The sequence below is a fragment of the Oncorhynchus tshawytscha genome, linkage group LG31 (assembly GCF_018296145.1).
Source record: "Oncorhynchus tshawytscha isolate Ot180627B linkage group LG31, Otsh_v2.0, whole genome shotgun sequence".
NCBI lineage: Eukaryota > Metazoa > Chordata > Actinopteri > Salmoniformes > Salmonidae > Oncorhynchus > Oncorhynchus tshawytscha.
Window position 1 is genome coordinate 25,874,555 of NC_056459.1, and position 21,290 is coordinate 25,895,844.

At 40.8% G+C, this 21,290-nt stretch overlaps 1 protein-coding gene across 1 annotated transcript; it reads right to left on the minus strand.

Moving 5' to 3' along the window:
- Nucleotides 1-2,148: 2,148 nt before the first annotated feature.
- Nucleotides 2,149-5,692, minus strand: LOC112234318 (homeobox protein XHOX-3-like). The gene is made up of 3 exons (XM_024402383.2): nt 5,320-5,692; nt 3,886-4,121; nt 2,149-3,378 (listed from the first exon to the last, which is right to left on the minus strand). Exons 1-3 carry the CDS (start codon nt 5,690-5,692, stop codon nt 2,851-2,853), a joined length of 1,137 nt encoding a protein of 378 aa, XP_024258151.1. The 3' UTR covers nt 2,149-2,850.
- Between the last annotated feature and the right edge of the window lie 15,598 nt (nt 5,693-21,290).

Here is a 21,290-nt window from a genome sequence, read left to right on the forward strand (position 1 = left end):
TGGCCGATGCATTTGAATATGTATTTCGTTTACATTTTATTTTACATTATTATTTTATTATGCAAACCAAAACTATTTTCCTTTCCGTCCTGCAACCTCCATATCAGGCTAAAATAGGGCGTGATAGCTTACATAAATCTGCCTTGTGGTTTCGCCCGACCCGGGCTGTTTAAACGGTGTATTATTCCAAACATATGCATTTTAATCAGCTCGGTCACACTTACAAGAACTCCACTTAATAAGGCGATCAATCACACCTTCGCGCGTGGGGTGGAGGGTATATCAGGGGGGAGGGGGCTCGCGGGCTCCGTCTGATTAGGACTAACCTTTTACCTCGTGACACACGGATATGACCGCGGAATGGGAGAATCTAACGAATAATTAGCCTACACATAATTTTTCTACAGATACAAATATAGATATGTACTAATATATATTTAGAAGAGTGTGGTTATTGGAAAGGGAAAGGAAGAGTTTGGGCCGCAGGTACCCGAGCTGTTAAGCGCGGTTGGCCAGTAACCGAAAGGTCGCTGGTTCGAATCCCCATGCAGACTAGGTAGAACATCTGTCAATGTGCCCTTGAGCAAGGCGCTTAATCCTAATTGTTCTGGATAAGAGCATCTGCTAAATGACCTAAACTGTATCTCTATAATAAGGCCATAGACTATTTCTTCCTAAAATGGTAGGCTAAGTAAAACCAACCGTAGTGTAATCTTGTCTGGTTTATTCGTTAGATAACGATTGGAAATTAGTTAATTGGAGAACGATCATTACTTAATTAGTCTTATTTTAGCCTCATTGCATAGTTATAGGGAAAATGTATTGTTACTGCGTTTTACACGGCATAGTCTATTGGAATGCTTTATCCACCTTCACTTAAATGTCACATTTTCAATTTTCATTTGCTGAAATAACTTCTAATCTACCCTTTCGACGATGTAAACGCCTATTAGAACCCTATTTGAGCTCGTGGTACTAGTCTTTTCCAAATGTGTCCCATTATATCCAGGAAGCTCTCGCTTACATTGAGCGCGCGCCTCAATTTACAAGTCAAATGCAGCCAATTAAGCTCGGGCTGATTGGTGGGGCCGGTTAGATCATCGATCTTTTGCATTCCAATATCTTTTCGAGACAACTAATTCTGCTGTTGTCTATTAACCGGTGGAGGAAATATGACGGGCGTTAACGGAGCCCGGGGACCACTTAGCTGCCACACAATCTCGCGCGCACATCACAAGACGAGGCCCAGCATCTCTGTTTTGACACCGGCCACTTCAGTTAGTTATATTACTTTAGGCCTTACAATGAGCTATGAATTCGTTCCACATCAATAGAATAGGAATAACCTTTTTGGAGAATATTTTCATTTGATTTAGAGTAGGATTCTACATGCAGGTCTTCCTTTGATTCAAAATAGTAGGCCTATAATGAGTCATAAAATAAAACATTCGATAGATGTTGTTGTTTGAAATGCTGTTTATTGCAAATTTGAAGTCCAGAACAATCCAACAATTTATTCAGCAAAAATGACCAGAGTTCAGCACCTATATGAATTCGCTCTCTTGAGCCTTTTTACAGTACTACCCATAAAACATGACAGGGTTATTTCGATGAAATACTATGTCAGTAACAGTGCAAAGCGAGAAATTGACATAAATAAATAATAGCAATTTCCCCAAAATATTTTAGAATGAGTAGGCTAATAAATATAAGGCTTATCTTTCAGAATCAGTCGTTATAAATGCATTAATCCAAGCATTCGGTATTATGAACATTGGCTGAGGGTGAAGTAGGATGCAGAAGAATTGGGGAGGCAGGGGGAGAGAGGTGGCAAGTGTTCAGTCGAGGGTATATGGGTGAGATGAGCAGCTCGAGCAAACGAACTCGGCCTAATTTGCCTGGAGTGATTGTTCAATGCCTTCTCTCTTCCCTTTCCCTTCTATATCCTCCTCTCCGTTTCTCCCTCGTCCTCTTCTCAGACTCCCGTCACCTCTCCTCCTCTTTCCCGTCAAGCCAGCGCGAGCTAATCCGTTCCCCTGACGCCTTGTTACGGTTTGGCAGCAACGAACCCTCCACGGCCTCCACGCGCGCCGGTATTATCATTTATTCAACACTCAAAACCCATCCACCACGTACGTATATGCCTACATCACTTACTAATTTTACCAGCATCTGCACATTTCGGCCCCAACACGTCAAAAAGGGAGGCTCGGGTAGGGAGATAGAGAGCCATAATGAGACGGTGCAGTCTGTTAACACATCCCCTTGTTAAAAAGGAAGTTGGAATAGACCATTCTAGTGAAATTTACAAAACAGGTCAATTTGGAAATCTGAAGAGACTATAGATAGGCCTAAAGATAAATCGTTAACGCCATCCATCACGGAGATAAACGGTTGTCTGTAATTCCCAGTCCACCCGGGCTCTCTCTTTCCTCGCACCAAATTAATCTTCAATAAATCAAATGTTTTTTGTCCGATCTCATAATGTTTCATAGTCTGCATGGGGTTTTACAACTGAAATTATTATTTTTCAGTGGATAGACTGTCATGATGTGTGATATGATGTTGGTGCTAGAAAACATATAGCTTAAAAACAAGGTAGGCAAATTGTTTGCGCCTGAGCGCGTTCATCTCTTCTTTTTGTAGTAGCAGGTGTATGTAACAGCGCGCACTGCGGTATCTGTCGTTTATGCTGCTGCTTGTATGGAGTATGCTCCACGTGATCGTTGTATTCATGCTGTTTGGGTCATGTTCATGTTTTTTTTCTCTAAGTTTGATAAAATATTAAGGCCCTCTTCTGCGCTTGTTTGACCCAGTCCAATGAACACATGTGGATGTGCTCTCTTCGTTTTATCTGTTCAATGGCACCTCCTCTCTCTGGTCCAAAGTCCCCGGCGAGGACTTGCTCAGCACCGACGGAGTAAACGTCAAAAACGCGTCAGTCCTGCTCGTTGGGGAGCACGGGAAATCTGACCCGGTAGGCCTCTGTTGAAGGCCGTTTGATTGAGCGGAGTGACAAGCGAGGCAGGAGCAGGGGCTCCCCCCGGGACCGAGGCCGTGGGCCGGGCTGGGGTACAGGGGCGGGTGCCTGAACGAACACAGAAGCTCCGGCCTCTGGTAGGGGTGAGACAACATCCGGAAACTGTCAAGGGACCTGAGGGGGTTGGAGAATGGGGTGGCGGAGGAGGCCGATCCGGCTCCGACCCCAAGGTGGGAGTAATACGGTAATGGTAGGTGGGACGGGAAGGGGTAACCCAGGTTCCCGGTGGCGGCCGCGTGACTCATCATGTAGGTGTAGAATGCGGGGTCGGCGGGGTGAGGCCACGTCATGGCCAGACGCTGCCGCTTGTCCTTCATCCGGCGGTTCTGGAACCACACCTATGGAACACAGACATACAGACAGACAGGCGGGGTAAAATATTAACCTACATCAGTCTGTGACGAGACAGACAAGGGATTTACAGTTGTTTTTGCACTTTACGCAGGGTTCCAAATGGCCTTACAGTTGGCGAGTAGTGGCCAGACCAATAGGCATATGCAAATTCCAATTAATGAGTCAATACTTAAGCTCGACCCTTAAATGTTTTCGGTTTAATCATTAACAAAATGAATCACCGTTTATTTTGGGTAAATGTTGCCTGCACCTACCTGCATTTACTGCATTGTTTTGAGAACACACATAAATAAAGTCTGAGTAGCCTAGGCCTCGATTTGTCTGATATGATTTCAAGCGAACTTACATAGTTTAATTGCGAATCTAAAAAGAAAACAATGTCCTTTATATGGCCATATGTTCTATGGACAATAATATAGGTTTAGATGTAGTCGAGAAATTGTATTATGTTGTTGTAATATTGTTGTTGTTATTATAGACCCTAATCTCACCTTGATAGTGGTTTCTGGTAAATTTAGTGAAGCCGCCAGTTCGCATCTCCTCGGCCTGGACACGTAATTCTCCCGGTAGAATTCCTTCTCCAACCGGCCGATTTGCTCCCGAGTAAAGGCTGTCCGGTACCGTCGCATCGCGTCAGCCCCGTAGGAGAGCGAAACCTGGCCCAAACCCATCTTACCAGGATCCATACCGCTGTCACTCGGGTGGATGGGGGAATCACCGTTTCGACCTGGAATGGGTTCAAAACATGAATCTGATTGTTTGTTATCGAAAAGCCTAAAATAAAGATACATTTGATTATACAAAAGTATCCTACAATTGTACAGCGGTTTCTTTTGTTCGTTTTGTTTTTGTATAATTGACACTGCAGCCTGTATTTTTCGTTTGATTGAGGTTGACAGAAATCGAAAGCAGAGCACCATAACTAGCCAAAATGCATCTGATGCTAAATTAGGCCTATATACAGTAAACTAAACCATCCATATCAATGAATATCATACCTGCAGAAGGGACAATTATATTCATTCATAATTGTGATAATTGTTTACTTGATATCAGTACGATATTTTCATGAAATAAATGTAATAAATAAAACAACTGTAAATCCCTTGTCTGTCTCGTCACAGACTGATGTAGGTTAATATTTTACCCCGCCTGTGAAGAGAATAGCATAGGCCTATGATTGACTTGCCTAATTAAATGCAGGTTAAATACATAAAAATACATGTACAATAATCCGTCCAACATGTACTCTACTTTTTCCCATTCATTTGAAAACACATCCTCAAAATGCATATGTTAATAAGCATTAGACAATTATTTTGGGGCCTATTTTTCATAAAGACATGACCAGTTTGATGTCAGTTCTCCAGGGGTTTGGTCCCCAGACAATCAGTCTACCAACCAATTCATATAAACGTTTTTTTTTGGTCTACCATTTTTATTTGTGGTTTGTTTAGTACTTAAAATCTCTACTAGTAGCCTAGTTCGTGCAAATTGGTTAATTTGTCTGGCGCCGGGTGTACTCGTTTTAAAAAAGTGACACTGTGGTTAAAACCCTAGCTAAGGGGGTGTAACACTAAGAGAGATCTCTCATGGGTGTGGATGTAACAATCCATGAGTTCAGCTATAGTGAAATTCATTCATGTGACATTCATTCCAAATGAACGTTGTTATAAAAACATAACAAGTACGTTCCGTAAGTCGTTGTCACTTCCTTTCCATAATACAATCATATAGAATTTCTTGCATATGTTACCCGATAATTTACTTATTCATTCTGGATGCTGCATGCACATAAATGGGCTACTGGCGATGTTAACAGCGTGACATCTATTGCATTCATTCATTTACGTTGTCCAAAATCCCATCCATGCAATGTGTTGAAGAAAACGAAAAGAAGAGTTCCACGCCGTTCCATGCATTACCTTTCCCGTTGGGGTACTCCATGCTTTCTGGCGTGCAGCTCACATCAATTTCTTCATAGAAGTCAGACTCTGTGTCCGAGCTGCTAGCTTCTTTGTTGGTGTGATCTAATCGATATCTCTCGGTTGAAGAGGACATGCCAACCGACCTTATATCGGCGCACACGCGTCCCCGTGCGCTCTTCACCTCCTCGTCCGCTCTGTCTCGCGAGTAGGGCGCAGAACCGGGGCTGGTGTAGTTCCTGTGGACCGTTTTGCCTTGTGATTCTCGCGCGGGGCTTCCAACTGCTTCCGACAAATTAGAGCCAGTCTTGCCAACTGCCGTGCCAAGTTGACCTCCTTCCGGGAGCATCACCATCTCTTTTCTGTGTTCCATTACCGACGAACGTACAAACGAAAGCGCGTGGAATAAACCAGCGCCAAATCGCTACTATGGAAATAGCACAATCTGGCTGGGACACTACGGGTGGCGAAGGGATTCAGTCGTGAGAGTGGAGAAAAGAGAAGAGGAATGGATTGAAATGAGAGAAGAGAAGAGAGGGGGATGTACGTTCTGACCCTGCGAGGCGAGCGCTCCAGAGTGCAGCACGAGCTCTGGGAGGGATCACCATTGCCCTCGCTTTCTCTCGAGCTGTCATTCTTAATAGGGCAGTCGTCATGATGGCACCCCCGATGACGCCCCGCATCGATTGGATGTGGATAAACAGAGAACGTGCCATAGAATTAGGAATTAGAAATAGGATTTCTCTATGGAACGAGCAATCACGACAGTGGGTTTGGAGGGGGGGTCGAGGGCTAATAGGGAAGACAAGCAGCTTTGGAACCGGAGTGTAGAAGCACATCACCACACGGCATGAGTTAACGAGCAAATGATTTTGTGCCGGAATCATGAGTATATAGCAGGCCCACTGAACATCTATGTTCTCAAATCCTCAATTTCCACAAGAAAACAACATCATTATAATGCATTCTGACAAATCTGCATGCATGCTTTCAAAAAATTGATTTGAAGGGTTCTACATGTAATTCTTAGGTGGTACACAATTATTAAGATGATGAACAAGATTGATATGTAAATTATGAAGATCAATAATTGACTAATAACTTGGACACCAGGTTATGTAGCCTAATCTGTAATGTAGTAATCCATATTATTAAACCAACTATTTCCATTTTTAACAAGGGACAAATTATCTGTGTTGTTAGTTGTGACGTAGTCAGCAAATAGCCTACAGATATATATATTTTTGGAAATATCAATATTCTTGAGGAAATATGATGTATGTTTTGTCTAAAACAAAACAAAGTTATTTAAAAAGATCTAATGTGAAGAAGAATGCATGATAATATTACATTATTCAATGCAAGCGTTTCAATCAAAAGCATCATGGCCTCCAATGCATATCTGACATCAAAATAATAATGTTGTTATAGTACAACGTCCATGAGACCGCAATTGTAAACGGAAGTGAAAGCAGGTTCCATTACCAGAGGGGAGTAATAGAGCCGTTTAAAACATGTTCCATTTGGAACAACATGCTTCATGAGCGCCACGAAGCGCCTAATGAAATGAAATTGAGATGTTCGCTCAATAGTGCCCTGTCCAAGTGTCAATAGAATGCTGCGTAATTGGAACAGAACACACAATCTTCGTCACATTTCAATGCCCCTATCCCTCTCCCTCCCCCTCCCCCTACCCAATCCCCCTTCTAAAGTGGTGTCAAGTAAAGTGCTCAGAGGTCAAGTCCTGGTGGCCAGAGAGAGTTACGATTACTGACCATTTTACTTGTGATTACATTTAGGCTATATTAGTTTAGAAAACCAAGAACATGGGCTACAGGACAATGTGACAAGGTTTTTATCACAACTAAGGCCTATAATTTATGAAGCATTGTTTTTCTGTAATTGTTTCTGTTTTTTCCAGCTATACTATAGCCTGCATTAAGGCTATGGCATATTTGAACAGGGAAAAACTTCATACGCATAATATGTTTGTCACAAAAAGGTATATTAGAAGGCTACACATTACTGGAAAAGTCAACCATTTGATTATTGTGAAATTTAAACAAAACCATTTCTGACATTCTCTGTGCACAGGCGCCTGTGTTCTATGGGTGATTACGCACGCGCAGATAAAGGCGAGGCCGTGCATGTGCGGTGAATGTTTTCAGGGTGGGGGCCGTCTGTCTCCTAAACTCCCTTTGATGTATGTACTCTAGCGCAGTAAAAAGTCACTAAACACAGCGATAAAGGGCAAGGCTTTTAAGGCTATGGCCTTTGGGGGAGGTTGAACTTGATATTACCACTTTAAAGATTTCACGGTGTTTTAAGTTGAGCCCTGGAATCGTATTGGGGCCTGTTACAACTCTCTTTCTGTTTGTTTTCTGCTTACCCATTACGCATAGCATCCTCAGTAGATGATTCTGTCTATGAAGGATAGGCTATATAAGCATCCAGACCAAGCCGTTATTAGCTAATTGACGGAGATTAAGTATACAAGGTTGTGTGCCTCCCGATTTTCCACCCTTCTCCCAATGTGTACTTGCACAAAGGTTCTATCGGTTGCTTCATAAATGGAACCTTTAAAAGTTCTATATAAAGAACCCTGGGGGTTCTTCACTGAATCGAAATTGGCTCCATACAGAGCCCTGCATTTATTAATTATGGCTACTAATAAATATAAATATGTATATCTAAGAATATAATGTACTGAACAAAAATATAAACGCAACATGCAACAATTTCATTGATTTACTGAGTTACAGTTCATATGAGGAAATCAGTCAAATTTAAATAAATTCATTCTGAAATCTATGGATTTCACATGACTGGGAATACAGATATGCATCTGTTGGTCACAGATACCTTGAAAAAAATGGGCCTCACAATGTGCCTCAGGATCTCACCAAGGTATTTTTGTGCCTTCAAATTGCTATTGATAAAATGCAATTGTGTTCGATGTCCGTAGCTAATGCCTGCCAATACCATAACCCCACCGCCATTATGGTGCACTCTGTCAACAGCGTTGACATCAGCTCACCCACACGTGGCCTGCGGTTGTGAGGCCGGTGGGACACATTGCCAAATTCACTAAAATACTTTGGAGGCAGCTTTTGGTAGAGAAATTAACATTACATTCTCTGGCAGCAGCTCTGGTGGATATTCCTGCAGTCAGCATGCCGATTGCATGCTCCCTCAAAATTTGAGACATCTATGGCATTGTGTTGTGTGACAAAACTGCACATTTTAGAGTGGCCTTTCATTGTACCCAGCACAAGGTGCACCTGTGTAATTATCCTGCTGTTTAATCAGCTTCTTGATATGCCACAACTGTTAGGTGAATGGATTTATCTTGGCAAAGGAGAAATGCTCACTAACATATGAATGTAAACAAATATGTGCACAAAATGTGAGAGAAATAAGCTTTTTGCACATATGGAAAATTCCTGGGATCTTTTATTTCAGCCCACGAAACATACGACTAACACTTTTCATGTTGTATTTACATTTTTGTTCAGTATATTTTCTTCTAAAAAAATAACCGCCAGTCAGGAGCATGCAGGCAGCTGAAGAGGTAGCCTACGCTTAGATAAGCAGAAAAATATTATATATATATATATATATATATTTTACATAGAATTAAGCATAATGATTATGGCTCTAGATTGCAGGAAAAAGCTGTTTCAGGTGTTTGAAAGTCAGGGGCCCTAGCCCCCCTCCAGACCACTCCTCAGCCATCCTCAGATTTTTGGGGTGCATACCACTCCTAACCAGGAGTACTTGCTACTGTGATTCCTGAAATGCAGGTTACTGGCCCAAAGTTCTAACCGCTATGCTACCTAATAAATAGTTATTAATAAGTCTTGGTGATTCAATAGACTAGTTAATCATTAAATGACTTTTAAAACACTATCTACATTTGGCTCAGAGTCTGGCAGTAACTCAGCTATCAGAGGCAGAGGATCTCTCTTTCGGGCTGCTGCTGACAACAACTTCATGTCAGTTGTTATTCTACAACATAATAATTATGTCTGCATAGCATTTTGTCTTCATTTTGGCAGATGAACTCATATTGATTTCAAATGATTAACTCGTGTTTTTGCTCATTTTTTCTTGTCCTCAGGAACCAGCCAGGCAATATCAACACAACATGTAAAGTGTTGGTCCCATTTTTCATGAGCTGAAATAAAAGATCCCAGAAATGTTCCATATGCACAAAAGCTTATTTCTATCAATTCTGTGCACACATTTGTTTACATCCCTGTTAGTGAGCATTTATACTTTACCAAGACAATCCATCTGTCTGACAGGTGTGACATGTCAAGAAGCAGATTAAACAGCATGATCATTACACAGGTGCACCTTGTGCTGGAGACAATACAAGGCCACTCTAAAATGTGCAGTTTGAATGTTAATTTCTCTATCATAAGCTGCCTCCAACGTCATTTTAGAGAATTTGGCAGTACATCCATCTGGCCTTACAACTGCAGACCACATGTAACTACGTCAGCCCAGGACCTGTACATCCGCTTCCTCATCTGCAGGATCGTCTAAGGGAGGGAGGGGGTGGCTGAGGAGTGTTTCTGTCTGTAATGAAGCCCTTTTGTGGGGAAAAATCATCCTGATTGGCTGTTGGCTGGACCTGGCTAACCAGTGAGGGGACCTATGCCCTACCAGGCCAACCCATAGCTTCACCCCTGCCAAGTCATGTGAAATTCATAGATGAAGGCCTTGTTTATTTATTTGTAACTGTAACTCAGTAAAATCTTTGAAAATGTTGCATATTGCGTTTATATTTTTGTTCAGTATATACATGCTTCTCATCTTGAAGATAACAGTGCTCACTGTTTCCCATAGTGGCCTTTTCCACGTCATCTCCTATAGTCCTCAGACATGGATGGACATCAAATGCTGACTTGTATCACGGGTGACCTGCCTGGGCATGTCAGCTAAAGTAGTTAGACCCTCTAGCCACTCTAACTGATTGGTTGCCTGAAATGACTTATTGGTAGTTAGTTATGAGGTTGGCAGATTGGGAACCTATCTGGGCTAGCTAAAGGCAACTTCATAAAATTGCTCGGTGGCTAGTCTATTACAGAGAAACAACAACAAAAAATCGAAATATTTGTTTTATTTTTGAACAGGGCTAATCTGAAGGGGCATGTATGTGGCACTGAGGGCATTACTCCACTACTCCTGGTGCACTCTTCAATTATTTCACTGTTGAAGCATTTCCTTTTGAAAGAAAACTCTCAGTTTTTGTCATAACCCTCGGTAGCTTTCATACAGTCCAAACATGAGATTGTCCAAAGTGTGGGACTTGAAGACAGTTGCTATCCATTGGAGCACTGCGATTGGTTGCCCAAAATTCTAGGTCTTAGCTGGGCTAAGATGACTGTCAAATTGATGGCTGGTGGCACCTTCAAAAAATGTATCTAAGAGTGTTAACTATGATTTTATTAAACACACAATTTCTTCTTGCTTCTAGCTAGCATTTAGTTTGCAACAGCAGAGGTTTGTATGAATCTTGCTGTTTGCCACTGACCTCGGCAACAATGTTGCGAAATCAGAATTTGATCTCCCTCTGCTCGTGTCGGGAGAGACAGCTAGACATTTTTCCGAGCAGGGAAAATCATGCAGCAGCACCATTAATATGAATATAAATGTCATTGCAGAGTTTGACATGACTGTGTTATCTTTCATTAGCTGTTGTTGTCTAAAATCCACATTATGCTCCGGGGTAGGGATAGAACCCTTTTGGTTCTTTGCCTTCAGTAGGTAGTATTATAGTATAATATAACCTTTTTAAATTAATATCTTCCATATAACCAAAAGGCTCTATGTAGAACGCCAAATACCATTGTTCTTAAGAGTGTACCCATCATGGATTAAACAATGTAAACACCAATTAAATGCTTTTGAATCCATGATGGGGGTGTGCAAGTGCACACTTTAGGAGAAGGTTGGAGAATCGGGATGCAGCCATTGTGACAGTCTTCTTTCCCCACTCTTTATTGGGCTATCCAGTTCTTGGGTCCTCTGATTTCCACTGCTAGATTGAGCAGGTTTGGGATGTCGCATCGCATCAGACATGTCCACAGTTCAGATACATTACTGGGGACTAAGATGACATCAGGGGTCGTCGTGAGAAGGTGTGACACCGGGGTTGCCGCCAGGCAATCTCGCGCAGCCATCGCTGTCCTCGTGCGCCCTCGCCTGTTGAAAAAGAGGACGACACACACGAGCCCTCCCGGATCGTCACAGCGACTCTGACTGAGTGAAATTCCTGCGCACACACTCTCTTGCAGTGCACACAGGTCCACCTTCCCCTTATCCTTCCGTTTCTTTTTATTCTCTAGCTTTCCCTCGCTCTACTCTCCCCTTACAATGACAGTTCACAGTAAGTGTGATGTTTCGGCCTGTTCTCTAAGGATATTAGATGCCGTTTTCAAGGTCTGCATCTTGTATCTCCTGATTCTCTGTATCGCTCTGAAACACACTACAGTATACTGTTAAAACTATACACGTTTTGGATGGATTGTGCTTTGATTCTATAGTATAAATAGACTAGCTATATTACTCAATAGGCCCTATTTGTATTAGAGTTGGTTAGAAATGGTTGTATTCTTTATCTCCCATCTGACGATACTCTGTCCGGCACAAGAGGTAGGCTTAACTTTTTGCACAATAGTTTCGACTCTTTACTACCAGCGTAGTGTACAAAAAGCGATTATATATTTTTGATTTCTTATTCTGTCTATCTTTTAAGTTTTTAAGAAATGTAGGCATACATCACTTAATCACTTTTAAGCCCTATTAGGCTACCGTACAATTCTTCCACTTGTGTTATAAAATTTAACCCTAACCCTAACCCTCCATGAGAACGTTGATGCTGTTAATTGACATAGTCCAGGTCAAGACAAGCTCGGGAGACATTTATGATGTGTCCAAACCATCGAGTCACAATCGGAACCATAGTAATAGAATGTATCATGAAATGACTTCACTGATACCATCCATGTTTGAGTGAACATGGGAGTCTATGGGAAGAAAAAATCAATAATAGGTTCAAAATCAAATCAAATCAAATGTATTAATATAACCCTTCTTACATCAGCTGATGTCACAAAGTGCTGTACAGAAACCCAGCCTAAAACCCCAAACAGCAAGCAATGCAGATGTAGAAGCACGGTTGCGAGTGTAGGCATACTGTAAAGCCTACCATGTTTCCCAATTTGATGTTATTGATAATCGATAGCCTATATTATTGCGTGTTACTGTTTTCTGTTGTCCTAATGTTGCATTATTGACAGCAAAATGCCCTTGATATTTCTTCATACTATCTTGTGTGGTTTGAGAAACTTTGCAGAAACTTTGCATATTGTGGATTTAGGTACCACTTTGCAACGATGCCAGTTCTTATTTGTGTTCTTCTTAACATGTTGGGTCATCACAATACTTGTTACGCATGACTTAAACCATCCATGTTGGGTCATCTCAATACTTGTTACGCATGACTTAAACCATCCATGTTGGGTCATCTCAATACTTGTTACGCATGACTTAAACCATCCATGTTGGGTCATCACAATACTTGTTACGCATGACTTAAACCATCCATGTTGGGTCATCTCAATACTTGTTACGCATGACTTAAACCATCCATGTTGGGTCATCACAATACTTGTTACGCATGACTTAAACCATCCATGTTGGGTCATCTCAATACTTGTTACGCATGACTTAAACCATCCATGTTGGGTCATCACAATACTTGTTACGCATGACTTAAACCATCCATGTTGGGTCATCTCAATACTTGTTACGCATGACTTAAACCATCCATGTTGGGTCATCTCAATACTTGTTACGCATGACTTAAACCATCCATGTTGGGTCATCACAATACTTGTTACGCATGACTTAAACCATCCATGTTGGGTCATCTCAATACTTGTTACGCATGACTTAAACCATCCATGTTGGGTCATCTCAATACTTGTTACGCATGACTTAAACCATCCATGTTGGGTCATCTCAATACTTGTTACGCATGACTTAAACCATCCATGTTGGGTCATCACAATACTTGTTACGCATGACTTAAACCATCCATGTTGGGTCATCTCAATACTTGTTACGCATGACTTAAACCATCCATGTTGGGTCATCACAATACTTGTTACGCATGACTTAAACCATCCATGTTGGGGTGAAGGTTAGGATTCGTCTGCCGTAAGTATGCAGTGTAACAATGAGTAATTACAATACTAAGGCTGTCATCTAAACTACGGGAGGATTTGTCTAATTTAAAGGCCGTAGGCCTACCATGTTTTTCCCAAAATATTATTGAGTATGTATTCATTGGGTGTTTATAACTAGTGATTAACTGTTGTGTTCATAATATCGAATGAATTGATCTTTTGAAACGAATTGCATTTGATACTGTGTAAACCGAGCGTTCCATATTTCCCTTCCAAAAACCTCTCCTACTATGTTCCACTCTCTCTCAACTGTTGTTCTTCCATTCATCTGGGTTCATGGAAATATATCGACTGGTCTGAGAACTCTGAAACTGATTTATAGCCCAAGGCTAAATATTTGTACAGTAGTATAATACCCACAATCACAGCCAAATGTACACACTCTGTTTTGGCAGAAAATGAAAGGATACTTTTCTCCATAGGCCTAGCTATATACAGCATGTCTTAGTTATCAATTGTGCTATTCTGTCTCTCTGATCGGCTGATACTTTGTGGCATAAGCAGTACTTTACACACAATAGCTGGCTCTTTACCAACTAAGTTTGAAAACAGCTATTATATCTTTTACATGTCTATTTCTGCCCGTCTACACTGTACAAACAAATATGGATCAGTAGAATACATATTTTGTCAATCCTTTGTGATGGATGAAATAAATAGAAAATAAGGAAACTGTAACGCCTATTTGAAGGCAATTTCCAATTTCCTTGGTCTATAATTGTTTCTTAACGCTATACCAAGTAGACAGACATTTCGTGATATTCATGTTTGTTTGCAATATTTCGTGTACATCACACCCTTCCATTTCGTGTACATTTGGCTGCAAATGTTTAAGTTAATTTTCTCCATAGAATCGGGTATAAAAAAATAGAAGGTAGGGAATCCTTGAAAATAATATTTAAGTTGATGTCACACGCGCTTAAATGAATAGTTGTATGTTTTTTGTTCAATCAGTCCCTATAGGCTATGCTATTTTTCATATAGGCCCAATCTCATGACCTCTTGAGATATCCTTGTGTTTCACTCTATCCTTGTGCTACAGGATACACATAAGGATGGACTATAGAAGCCCTGGTGTGTCACTTGTGAGGAGTTATGCAGCGTACCAGTCATGACACATAGGCCTACTATCTTGTGATCTGTCAGCAGATAAGCCAACACTTACAATGCTCTTTTGCGCAATTCCAGGATGACCGTGTTCGTTTACAGTAGTGGCACTTTACTGTGTGTGTTTTAGATTTGGTACTCGGAGGACACCAGATGGGGTAGGGTGGCTCGATCATTGTTGATAGTACTTTCACTCTGGTTTTCACTCAAAGTAGATGTCTAGTTGTGTTTTAACGGTTTGACCCACAAACGTCTGTTCTCCGTAGGCTATGTGTGGGCATAAGTGCAAGAACCGAAAGGCAGACGGACCGCAGTGTGTTATGATTTTGCTCTAGTCTTTGCAAGTGTCTAGTACACCGGTCGAACAAAGAGGGAAGCGGCCCCCTCAGCAGACCTTGCAGATTGTGCCGTTTTGGGTTTTACTAGTGGGCACAACTTGAACTTGACCATGGAGTCTGCGCAGGGCTCGATGCAACCCCCAACTATAGGCTAGGCCATATGTCTCAGTATTTTAGTTTTGAACAAGAGTGGGCTATTCCATTAATGCCCACCATGGCAAAAAAATTAAACCACGTTCAATTTCACATGGAATGGTTTTGCTTATAGAATTGTCAGTAAGAAGGATACGCCAATGGAATAATATATTTGATGCTATACTAGCCCTTCCCCTCTCCTCTGCCACAACTTGGCCTCGAAACTGGATGACGCAGTCACCAGAGCTTTAATTGCGTTGACCTTGGAACGCGCCCGTAAATATGTCTAGAGAATGCGAGGTGACTTGGGCTGCCTGCAGATATCTTCTGTTGTTAAGTTCCCCTTTATCGCTCCTTGCGTCTCTCTACATGTTACTGCTAACCGCTCTTCTCACTAACGGAGCTCTTACCTAGGCACTGACACCTACATCACTCCATTAAACCAAAAACACCATTTGGTAGCCGTATAGGTTTTACCACAATGTCAACAATAGCGTAGCAAACCAAGACACCCAGCACTCACCTGGCGCGAACCTTTAAAACGCTGTTTTAATTTGGAGCATTATAACTTGGCTGGCCTTTTAATTTTAGAAGGACAGTATAAACGCAATCTCCATTGGAAGATGTACAGTTCGTTTCGAGTGTATCTTTCACCTTCTACCGCTACTCCTGTGTATAGTACAACAGTACATTCGTTCAAGGCCATATTTCTAAATCTTGGCAAATCTGATATTTCATATTTTTTTTTCCTTTGTTTAACTAAGTAAGTTAAGAACAAAGTCTCACTTGACGGCCTGGGTGGGTTAACGGCCGTATTCAGGGGCAGAACGACAGATATCCTCCTTTGTCAGCTCCGGGCTTGGATCTTCCAACCTTTCGGTTACTAGTCCAACGCTCTAACCACTAGGCTATCTGCCGCACCTCATATGGAGGTGTACATGTGATATTGAGAGTGATGTTGTGTCGACAACATTTTTTTGTCATTTAGCGGACGCTCTTATCCAGAGCAACTTACAGGAGCAATTAGGGTCATCAGGGATTCGAACCAGCGACTTTTCCGTGAATGGCTCGATGCTCTTAACTGCTAGGCTACCTGCCGCCCCATTGTAACCTCTTGACAGGATAAAATGTCTTGAACGTTTTGAATGACCAACTGAATGTGACATTGTGCAACGTTTTTTTTATTTTTTTTAAGTAAACATTATTTGGTTTATGTGAAATCGAAGCTTGTTGTATAGGCTAATGTGACTTCTATGAAAAGGCATCATTTTCGTTAGCATATTAAACAAATGTGTTTGGTAATTTCAGAGTAAAATGTTATATTATATTATATCTAGGATACATGCAAATCGAGCATTGCGTGTAACCAGTGCATCATTGATGGCAGGAATTTCCTTTATATAAAAAAATATATTTTCCTTTCGAATGATGAAATATGTAAGTAAATCACGAAGGGTTAGGGGTATTTCATAACCGAGGACAACTATACGTCACTAAAATTTCAAGTTCACTGGAAACAAATGTCTATGTAGAATAATCATGTTTAACATTAACGTTAATAACGTCAATATAATATGGATTTTAAGTGGTTTTGCGCAAATTATGTTTATCGTTTTAAACCATGAGATGTAAAGTCTAAAAATGTTGGCTCTATGTTTAGGCGAATTGGCGTTATTGTTGAACTCTTATAGGTTATAGGCTATTTTGTTGGTGTTTAGCCTAATTGTAAACACTTTGACGTTCATTTATGTGTGTTGCTATACAGAGCTTTTTAGGAACCTTATTTTATGTTAATGCTAGTTTGAAATTATGCTTTTACTGTCGAGTTGTTTTGTTTATTGTTAATGACGAATCGTTTTGGCCTTACAAAAACGCAAGTGGCTATAGTGAAACATTTGTCCATAAGTGGTAAAGTCATCAGGAAGTCGGTGGACGAACATGTTGCCGAGTTTCCTGATGATTCGATCTGAGTCAACTTGATGGTTAGTGAGTGACTGGATATTCCCTATATAGCCTACTGCCGCCGTCTTGATAACATTTGTGTTGAACATAATGCATTTTCCTTTCTATGTTAACTTGAAAAAGTTCCACGGCCTCGTCCTTGGGATAATAATGTTTAGGAAGAGTTCTTGTCACCAGAAAGATAGTTATCCTACGGGAGCTCGCTGGCTAGCCTAATCCGTCCACTCATTGAAGACTGGTAAACATTCGAACATACAACAGATGTGGACATGGATCGTGGCTGAAGTTGAACTGCAATTATCTGTAGGCCCATATATTTACTGGGATTCCATTGTGCCAATAAATGATTTAACATGTAGCTTACATAGCTATAGTTTTATCAGCCCGTTAACAAAATGTTTAAGACTTCTACTTTGTGACACTTAGACTCAAAGCGAATGTATAAGAGAGCTGTCAGTCAGGAGCGATTCAAGAGCCACCCTGTTGACTCATTTTCCAATTTCCTTTTTATTTTATTCTTTAGTGCCACATCACGTTGCAGTCCGGAGAACATGGGAAAGTCATGTGCCAGGCCGCCCTTGTGGTTCACTGGCTCGACCGCAGAAACATATTTGTATTCCTCTGGCTATAGTTTTTCTACCACAGTTTAGTTTCACATCACACCATAACAAATGGATAAGGCACATATTGGTTTCACGTTAGGGCTTGAATAAAATATACGGATTGGAAATTGTCCCCCATCTTTGCAACGTATTGTAATAGTCATTGTTATTTGAAAATAGTAATATGATGATAGTTCATAGCTTAACAAATGGTTTGGATTTTTCTTTAATGGGTTTAGACTTCTTTTTGTGGGCCCATTGTTACGTCGTATACAATTAAAATTGTTTTATTTGCCGCGCAATGACAATGCCAGTCGAAGGAAGCTAAGCATTTCCATGCTCTTGGTAATGACCTCACAGACGGGTCTCCCTAGCCAGTAGAATGTCTGGGCCAGGTTAATATGGGGCATGGCGGTGGTCTGTTCCTCGCTAGGATGTCTGGTCTAGTCAGACCACTGGCTCAAAGCAGACCGCATATGCGCGCGCCGCTGTCTCGGTGACAGCTCCTCATTTGTTTTGATTGCAGGCCCGGCGCTGGAAAACCAGGGTTTGAGAATTAAACTCGCTTTAGATGGCTATTTATTTGACTAGTTCGTGTAAATATTGAATCTACTATACTACAATTTCGAAAAGTTTGATTTTGGAACATCTTGGTGGGTCTTTAACACATACCAATGTGAGCAAAAAGAGAAAGTAATAGCGTTGGAACGTGATGACTCACACCTGATTCACAAAGCCGTTATATTTGTATCATAGCTTCTTTGTTATTCTTTGGTTAATTAGTCCTCGTACACATGATGGCTATTGAACGTATTAAAACAATCTCGTATGTAAAATATATTTGATAACACTGAGTCGTGTCGTTTCACGATATGAATCGAGTAGCATTTTCAAATCTGTTTATGGCTTATATAAAGATAAGTTAAACACCCAATGTGGGAATCAAATGGTGAAATACCAACTTATTTGATCACATAGATTCTCGGAATGTGAATTTGATCAAACATATAGAATAATCTTAAAATACCTCGCCAAATGGGAGGATAATTAATAGTTCCTTATCGTTTTAGAACAAAGCCTGTGGGATAGCTTTATGCTGTAGCACATATAAGCCTCACATATAATTGTTAGTCAACGGGTTGATTAAAAAAAACACACACTAATTTCAATATCGCAATAATAGATTGACGTTTCACAACAAACCGGTAGGCTACAACGCCATCAATCTGTATCTATGTCTGACGAATTAAGGCTGGGGATGTCTTTTTAGTTTAATCAGGAAGATATAAGTGGCCTACTTTTTAAAGTAGGGGCCGTTAGACAAACCTAACATTTTGATTATTTTGGAACTGTTAAGCTGCTGAGACAGACTATCCGAACAGCCTGAGGGAGCCTATTAATGCGTTTTAAGATTAATTTTGAGTCCCGTTACCGCATCGCAAGGTAAACAAAATCTGAGTGGGCGACCAATTGCGTAACATAAAGCTACAAATAATATCTGTTGTCTCTCGTTTTAGCTGACGTCTGATAGGGTACGACAGTTTATTTAACTATTCTCAAAGTCCCTCATCAATCCAGAATATTCAAATAATAGGCATACAAAGAAAGAACTGGTGTGACTTGATAATTAATATGTCTACGTTTGTTATTAGGCCTACTGTTTAATGGATAATGTGGACTCTGCACGCGATCTAGCTTTAATATCGAATAGGCCTACCCAATGGTAGTATTTTAGCTGTGGCTGAGGGCTGAGGCATTGTTTGCTTTTATTAATATTATTATGACGTGATAATAGGTAAGAATACCTACAGAAAATGTTTTCCTGAATTCTACATGAGTGCATCACTATAACAGTATTATGACGCGAAAATCGGCAAGAATGCCTATGGAAAAAGTATCAATTCTATATGAATTAATCATTGCGCACTTTATTTTTGGTCCATTTGTAGTCTGAAACTAACTTTGACATTTGACTACTTGCATAATTTAATTTAGGCTCATCTGTGATACACCGCTGAAGTTCACAAACTACAACCAATTGACCATATTGTTTCTTGCGTTATACTGCAGCGGAGAAAATATGCTGTAGGCTTGTGTATTTTCTCCCGACGCAATATAATTGGAAAGAGAGCCCCTGGCCGTAAACACCACCAAGCAGACAAGCCAACGACACGTCTATCCTTCTTCTGAGAGATCACATCATTTTTCACAAGTCTTCGCTAAAACTCTCAAAAACACGAGATTGGCTTGCAAATGCAACATTCCGGTTACTTTTCCAATGCGAGACACATGATGCCTAAAACGGTTTCCTTAGACACAAAGAGAATAAAACGTTTGCGAAAACAAAATGATAGTAAAAGTTTATACCCTCCAAAGCTTTCATTCGACCAGGAATTCTCACCCCTCTTCTGCCCTTTTCAAGAACAGACCGGTCCTTCAAAGACTGAATAACCCAACAGACTCGTCCGCTAGACATCAACTTTCAACTTGACCTTGGCCTCTAGCCGCGTCTACCCAGTAGGCCATGTAAAAACCAACTGCGCCAAACTTGATAGCTATGTTCTGTCTTTGCATATTGTAAAGTGAGGGGTATGGTATTTGCAGTGCAAACTGACGTTATATCCGAATTCTCAATAATGCATTGAATGCTCGAACCTGTATCCATCCCTCTCACTTGAGTGATAAGAAAACGGGGCGTTTTGATTGAATCACCCATGGATTTGAGCCAATATATCTTTAGTTGCAAAATGAGATGGACGTTTTCCACGTCTATATTTTGTTGTTGTTCTAAATAAAGCCTTGTTCATTTTAATTCTCATCGGATTATTCTCTATCACATGCGTGTCTTTTGGATGAGTCATCAGTTTTCCCCACAGTGGTTCGGTCTGTTCAAACACTGTTAGCATTAGTAGTTAATCTCCATCGTCTTTTAAGGGATACTAGGAAACGTGTCCTTGGCGAATCATTCCTTATGCTATGTACTACTAGTCGAATTATGTGAGTTGTATTAGGGTTTGAAAGGATTATACTTTGTGGAATTAATACAGGCCCACAATCTTCAAAATAATCAGCAATGACATTGTGTCATAGACATGATTACACGTACTTCCTTTATGTGCGTAAAAGCAAAGTGTTTGGATGATTTTAAGTAGGTGAATCCCCGCAGTCGTTTGAAGCAGTCTGGACAACTAAGTTCTTTTTATTTGGCTTTCCAATTATAAAAGAGGAACCTTTTCAAACAAATGTGTCCGTCACACAGTTAGGTTTGAAGTGTAACCTTTATATAGGAGTCATAGGAGAGGATATTTGTTGTTTGTTTTAGATTTACTCACGAAACCCTCTCGTTTTTGAGCGGCAAAAAGACAAGCCAAATCCCTTGATATAGGTACGGTCATCTGACAACACCGCATTTTTCTACATTTAATTATCTGCACTGGGAGATGTTTATCGTGCTCTTTGCATATCACGTGGGCCCTTCTTGGCCAATGAAGGCGCGACCTTGGTTGCACCAGCGCATGTCAGAGTGGTTCACTCTCTCGGAATCAGTATCTCCTTTTTTCAGTCTC